Source organism: Rhincodon typus, chromosome 1, assembly GCF_021869965.1.
Source record: "Rhincodon typus isolate 14 chromosome 1, sRhiTyp1.1, whole genome shotgun sequence".
In the NCBI taxonomy this organism is placed as follows: Eukaryota; Metazoa; Chordata; class Chondrichthyes; order Orectolobiformes; family Rhincodontidae; genus Rhincodon; species Rhincodon typus.
Window position 1 is genome coordinate 48,480,324 of NC_063332.1, and position 7,286 is coordinate 48,487,609.

At 39.0% G+C, this 7,286-nt stretch overlaps 1 protein-coding gene across 1 annotated transcript in view; it reads right to left on the bottom strand.

Annotated features, from left to right (window-relative positions):
• LOC109911101 (probable E3 ubiquitin-protein ligase HERC1) overlaps positions 1-7,286 on the bottom strand; it is a 266,602-nt gene that overhangs the window by 95,209 nt on the left and 164,107 nt on the right. The window contains exons 33-34 of the mRNA XM_048621230.1: positions 3,577-3,632; positions 1,266-1,454 (exon numbers count right to left, since the gene is read on the bottom strand). Coding sequence (XP_048477187.1) covers positions 1,266-1,454; positions 3,577-3,632 — 245 coding nt within the window. The remainder of the gene's footprint in view (positions 1-1,265; positions 1,455-3,576; positions 3,633-7,286) is intronic.

Below are 7,286 nucleotides of genomic sequence, written 5' to 3' on the forward strand. Positions count from 1 at the left end.
CTCATTCTGTACTATATAATCCTATGATTCTATCTACAGATCTTATTTCATGATAAAATATACTGAAGAAAAACAAGGACAAACAAAATTCTGAGTCAATGTTTCTGCAGAATGGGTAAAACCTTATTCAGGTTCCTTCCATTTATTTGTTCTCGCCATAAAACTGCAAGAAAGAGTTCAAGATGACAATTCACACATGGTGACATGAGGTTGAAACCTTTGTGGGATTACGTACGGTATCGTTGTCCTTTTTTAAGGAAGAATATATCTACACTGCAATCAGTTGAGAGGAGGATTAGGAGACTGAGAAATGGGCAATGTCTATGAGGAAAGGTTGGACAGGCTAGGATCGTATCCACTGGAATTTAGAAGAGTGATTAAGAGACAACCTGATCGAAACATTCAAGATATTGAGGGGACTGGTGAGGGTAGATGTCGAGAAAATGTTTCCTTTTGTGAAAGAATCTAAAACTAGGGTTTACCTTTCAAAAATAAGAAGTCTTCCATTTAAAACATAGATGAGGCAAAATTTTTCTCTCAGATGGTTTTAAGTTTTGAATGCACTTCCTCAAAAGGCAGCAAAAGCAGAGTCCTTGAATATTTTTAAGAAGGGGTGGACAGATTCTTGGTAAAAAAAAAATGTGATAAGTTATCGGGGGTAGGGGATCTGTGGAGTTGAGGTTACAATGAGATCAGCCATGATCCTACAGAATGGACATGCAGGCTTGAAGGGTCGAAGACAGTTGTTTAATAAAATCTACACTACTGAGCAGGTTGCACACAGCTTTCATTGCCGGTTCCAATCAGTGTCATGGGAACTTATCTGTTTGGTTTAGGGGAATCGGGGAGTGAAAGGACTAGAGGGAGGTCCAGCTTTCTAAGTAGCTCTTTTTGTCCACTTTAGAACATAAACAATTCATTTTATTAACATTATGAATTAATGCAGTATTTTTTTTAAAATAGGAAACAAGCACATTCTTATTTTTATATGATCCTGCATTGGTATGCACCATTTCTCATTAAGAAAGCATGCCATTGATTTCTTGACCACTCCATACTTATTTTTGTGCCCCTGCTGGTTACAAGTTGAAGCAACTCAGCCATTTTTCGTATCTCCTGTGGCCTTTATTTGATACCCAGATCCTAAATTGAACTGATAAATACAGGATATGCAACCATTTTATGAGGTGTTCTATTGATGATACCATTACACCTTCATGCACTTATCATTTTCATAATAACTTTAAAAACAGGGCTGAAGTTACCTTTATTTAAAAGCATTTCGTGTGTGTTATCAGTGGCAACTGATGCTCCAAGAGGATCCTGTTCTGGAAATTGAACTGGATCTGGAATCAATTTGTTGTCATTCAACCCGAGCGGCCCAGCTAATGCAGCAAAATCTTCCTGTCCTGTCAGCCGCTCATTTCCTTCTGAATCTAATATGTCCCAGTCCTCTGTGGAACAAAAATATATAGATAGCAAAGTTTTATACATCTACATCTTGTAGAAAATTTAAGAGTTTATCTTTCACTTAAGAATCAATAAGATATCCATAAACCTAACCTCCCCAGGTATGTTCTGTCCACAAAAATGACATGTCTGACACAGCCAACAATGACAACGATATCAAGTTGCACTTACTCAACAATAGCCCAATGCTCAGTTTCAGCTCTGTTGAGCAGACTCAGTCCTTGAACTCATTACAGCCTTGTCCAAAATTGGACAAAAAGGCTGCACTCAACAGAGTGAATGAGGGTGACTGTGCTTGACACCAAGGCAACATTTGCCACACGAGGCATCGGAGGAACACATTAGCAAAACTGAAGTCAACGGGAACTAGGATAATCTCTCCGCTGGCTGGAGTACTACTTAGCACAAAGGAATCTGGCTGTGATGACTATAGATCAATCACCTCTGCTACAGGAAATCACTGCAGGAGCTTTTCATTGCTGTTTATTAGGTCCAATTATCTTCGGCTGCATTATGAAATGACTTTTCCTGTGTCAAACGTCGGAGCTGGTGTCAAAAACTGGAGGCTCCCTTAAACCTCAGCAGTCCACATTTGGTATTTCTTGTTTAGGAGAACTAACCTAACTGTGCGACATTTGTGACTCGCCTTTAGCAAATGTAAACAAATCTCGAATGAAAACAAAGGAGAGGTCATAAAATTCATCAAGGCCTCAACTCATGTCAAAAATTTGTTAGGCCCACCCTACGCCATTATCAAAGCAGTGTATCAAAAATAAGGAGGCTTTACTCTTCGAAGGAATGAAAATCAATCTTCAAATGGAGGTGGGCAAGGGGACAACAGGCATCTGATTCACGAGTAGCTGTCCCATGGCCATTGGCCAAGAGGGATTAGGCAGATGTTTGACATAGCACTGAAGGCCAGCCCTGCTAAATAAGTTATATATACAGGGACAGGAGAGGAGGAAAGGGCAAGAAGATCCAAGGGGAGGAGCCACACCATCTCCTTGGGAAGACTAGGAGCTCCCCCACATCAGACCAAGGTAATAACAAAGACTTTTGGTACTGAGACACTGAGGACCAGTATTTTATACAGTCTTCCAGTGTTTCTTCCAACACCTGCAATCTTGTGTGCAGTTTTGGTCTCCTTACCAAAGGAAAGATATAATTGGCATAGATGAAGTGCAGTGAAAGTTCACCGGCTTGATTCTTAGGATAGCAGGTTTGTTGAGGAGAGACTGGGTTGACTGGCCTGTATTCACCACAGTTCAAAAGAATGAGAGGGGATCTCACTGAAATATATAGAATTCTCATTTGGCTTGACAAATTAGATGCAGGGATGATATTTCTATCAGTGTGGGGATCCTGAACAGGGAATCAAGATGTCAGAGTCTGGGTTATGCCAGTTTGATAAGGAGATATTTCTTTATTCACCCAGTGATGAACCTGTGAAATTCTCTCCTACGTAACACTCTGGAATCCAAGTCATTGAATATATTTAAGAAAGATTTGTAGAAGCTAAAGGTGTCAAGGGATATGGAGTTAGAGTAGAAGTATGGTGTTGAGATTGAAGATCAGCTGTGAACATGATGTCGTCAGAACAGGCTTGATGGGCTGAATGGTATACTCCTGCTCAAACTTTCTGCATTTCTATGCTTCAAAACCCACAAATGCTACTACTTACAAAGACAAGGGCAGCAAATACATGGAAATACTATGATGCGGAGGTGCCAGGACAGACAAGGTCAGAAATCACACGGCACCAGCTTATAGTCCAACATGTTTATTTGAAAACACAAGCTTTTGGAGTGTAGCTCTTTCATCAGGGAATAATACCACCTCCAAGCTCAGCTCCAAGATACATTGTCATATTGTTTTCATTGCAAGTTTGAAATTTAGCCAAAAATAAACAATATGGCTCCATAGAGAAACATATAAAAACCAGTACCTGTGTCCAAAAAAAACTCACTATTAAGAATAAAGAATGGTTTACAGTTGTTATAGTCTTCATTTGGATGCTGTAATTTAGAGCTATAAAATGCTCGAGTATAGAGCCACAATGGGTTCATGGTTTTGTTCTGTTGCAGAATCTTTGATAGTTTTACATACCTTCAGGTGTATTTTCATGCTTGTTGATTAAATCAGGCGCTAATCCTTTGGTTTTGCTGGGGAAGGGGTGGAGGGGGGAAGAAATATGTTCATGAAATTGATAGGAACTGGATGGCATTTTAACAGGTTTTGAGAAAATTCACATGTAAAATTGTTTGTGATTATTTCCTCCTACTGTTCATTTTTAAAAATTAAAATAATTAGTTAAATCAAGTTTATTTTACAGAATTGCTACAAAACCTCCAAGATGATAAAATCTATTGATATGAATGTCACAATTGCTCTTGTAACGATTTGTTTTCAAACTGCTGGAGGCATATTGTTGGAATAAGTTATTTTGTGGAACTCTTTCTGACATCATGTTCATTGATTTCTAATCCACATATTGCCACTAATTTCCATTCAAGGAATTGACTGTCAGCTAGAGTCAAAAGCCTGTATTTAGCAGGCCTCACTTTGATACATTACAGGTAAACACATAATTCATAGTTATGTCTTGGAGATGCTACACTGTTGGAAGTATTGATTGGACTTTTCTTCCTCACAAACATTTGACCTTCAACTAAAATCACTAAAAGAAGAATTGGTAACTACCAAACTAAATTGGTTATGTATCTTAGTATACAATATGGAAGGTTACGCTGGATAGAGAGCTGCTCTGGTTGTTTAAATAGTAACCATGAATGTGATAAATTGGTTGTGTAGTACTTTAATATGCTGAAAATGTGGAAGTTGCTAGATAAGTACTAATTTTTTTCTATGGAAGGATATACTTATGAATCTGTGATCTTGCTTCACAACTTTGTATACTGGACAACTTAGTCTGAATTTATGTACAAATTTGCTATCCATTAACTTTAACAGTCAAAAGATTGGGTAGGATTCAATAGCTTCTGTATACAAATTCTTAATGCGAAGCTTTTTGCTGCCAATTCAATTTATAATATCTACCCCTCTTTTATTTGGAGAGCTTGAACTACAATCAACGTTCCCATTTTACCACATTATGCAAAGTGAAAATCAATGGGCTTGTCTTTTGCAAAACTCTGACTTGGTCAGTGACAGATAGAACAGCATCAAATTTTACAGAAACACTAGATACTGTACAAATAGTAGACTATGATACACAGACATTAAATTTTAGTTGTGTATGACCAATATATCAGTCCCTTTAAGTCTTTTGTGTAGCTGCACAAGTGAAGTATTTATCACAGAATAAGGTTTGCATGGTATCTTTCAGGATACTGCGTGGCTGCCCAGCTAATAAAAATATAGATGATCTAATTGTGTTCAGTCTCTATCAGCCAAAATTAATGGTATGACAATAATTCCCATAGCTTGATTAACTCTAACTTTGAAAATCCACATTCTGAGTTTGAAAATCCAGCAGGTCTCTTGCTGAGGAGCATTAAGTGACCTCCAATAAAGCACTCAAGAGGCAAGAAGAATTAAGGTAGGGGGTTACAGTTTAGGAACTTACCATTTCTAAGACATCTGCTACCTTTCTGATTCAATGGTCAAAGCTATTAGTCTGCTATGAGATTCTAAATACAACATCTGAATTTGTGTTGTACTACCATAAAAGCTCCTGTAGCTGTATTTCAAGATTCTGGATCAGCACAGTGAGTCCACTGAGAATACTGGTGTAGGGCTGATGTAATTTTTGTACCATTTTACATGTAAGGTGTAAAAAAATCAAGAAGGTTAGGAACTTTGATCAAGCTAAAAACCTGTTGAATGCAATATGTCAGGGTAGGTAGGAATTTTAAGGCTACGGAAGCTTGTGACCTTTGTTTGGCCAGACTTGGAAAGGAATGCTAGAAGGTAGTTTCAGAGGTAAACACGAGTCAGTGGTGAGACATCATAAACCCTGCAAAGGCAGAAACAAGTCAGCAAAATTCTGAAACTCCACTCCAACCAGGCATCAGTGGATGTATCCACACCAAATGGACTGCAGTAGTTTTAGACCTTCTCAAGGGCAACTAGGGATGAGCAATAAAAGCTGTCCCAGCCAGTAATCCCATGAGTGAATTCTTAAAAAAATAATTAGCAAAAATATGACCTTCATGGCTCTCAAGAGAAGTAGTAAATCAACCATCTTCATCTGTTGGAATTTGATGTTTGTACAAGCTTACTAGAAGAGTTTAGTTTCATTTCATGATTATAACATTTTAATCAATTCTTCTAATATTAGACTTTGCATGATTATAATCATTGCAAGACATTATTATACAAAAAGTGCTGTTTTGGCTGCACAGGCATTCTTGTTTGATGGGTGAAACACCACATTACTTTTTGCTGGTACAAAAAGCTTTTGTTTATAAGTGGTCACGTTTAGACAGTAATTACTGTATTTCAGCACATATTACAAATTTAAATAAATTTTGAACCTGAGAGTATAAGAGTTGAATTATAGAGTCATACAGCATGGAAACAGACCCTTTGGTGCAACTTGTCTGTGAAAACCAGACATCCTAATCTGACCTAGTCTCATTTGCCAGGTTGGCCCATATCCCTCTAAACCCTTCCTATTCATATACCCATTCAGATGCCTTTTAAATATTGTAATTACACCAGGTCCCACCACTTCCTCTGGCAGCTGGCATTCACCATCTGCGATGTGAAAAAGTTACCCCTCAGGTCCTTTTTAAATCTTTCCCATCTCATCTTAAATCCATGGCCTCTAGTTTTGGACTTCCACACCCTATTCACAACCCTCACGATTCTGGAGCAGAATTAAGCCATTCAACCCATTGAGTCTACTCCCCCATTTGATCATGGCTGATATTTCTCAACCCCATTTTCCTGCATTCTCCCTGTAACTTTTAGTATCCTTACTATTAAGAACCTTTGTCTTAAAGACAGTCGATGATTTGGTTGCCACACACTTGTGTGGCAATCAGTTTCACAGATTAGATCTGACATGAGAAAAATCTTCAACCAAAGGGTGTTTAAGGGCTGTACCTTCACTGTCAGCCTGTGCCGTAACTGTAGTCCACCTTCCACCAGGGCTCATGCTCTACCACTTTCATTACATGAAACATTTTCCTTCACTTGTTCTCAAACATCCTAACACTACCAACCCTGTTTGGCCTCTACGCTGCCCTACTCTTCCTCTCAGGACACCTTAATAACTTTCCCCACCTGCACCTGCAATCACATCTGTGCCACCAACTTTTGTCATACTAAATCCCTCCCTTTCACTCAGTCTAAGATAAAACAGCCCATAAAAGGCAGTGCAGTGGCCAAGCAGGGTTAGTAGTGTAAAGATATTGAGTTATTGAGAACAAGTGAAGGAAGATGTTTGATGAGATTAGCGCAGTACAGTTTGAGCCCTGGCGGAAGATGGGTTAAGGTTAGGGCACAGGCTTACAGTGAAGGGATGTCTTTTTCCTAGGGTGGGGGAGTCCAAAACTAGAGGCTATAGGTTTGAGGGGAGAGGGGAAAGATTTAAGATGGACCCAAGGGATAACTTCTTCACACAGAGTGTGTATGGAACCAGCTGCCAGAGGAAGTGATGGAGGCTGGTACAATTATAACATTTAAAAGGCACCTGGACGGAATTATGAATAGGAAGGGAAATGGGTCAAATATTGGCAAAATGGGACTAGGTCAGATTGAGATGTCTGGCCAGCACAGACAACTTGGACTGAAAAGGGAGATAGTAGGAACTGCAGATGCTGGTGAATCCGAGACAACAAGGTGCAGGG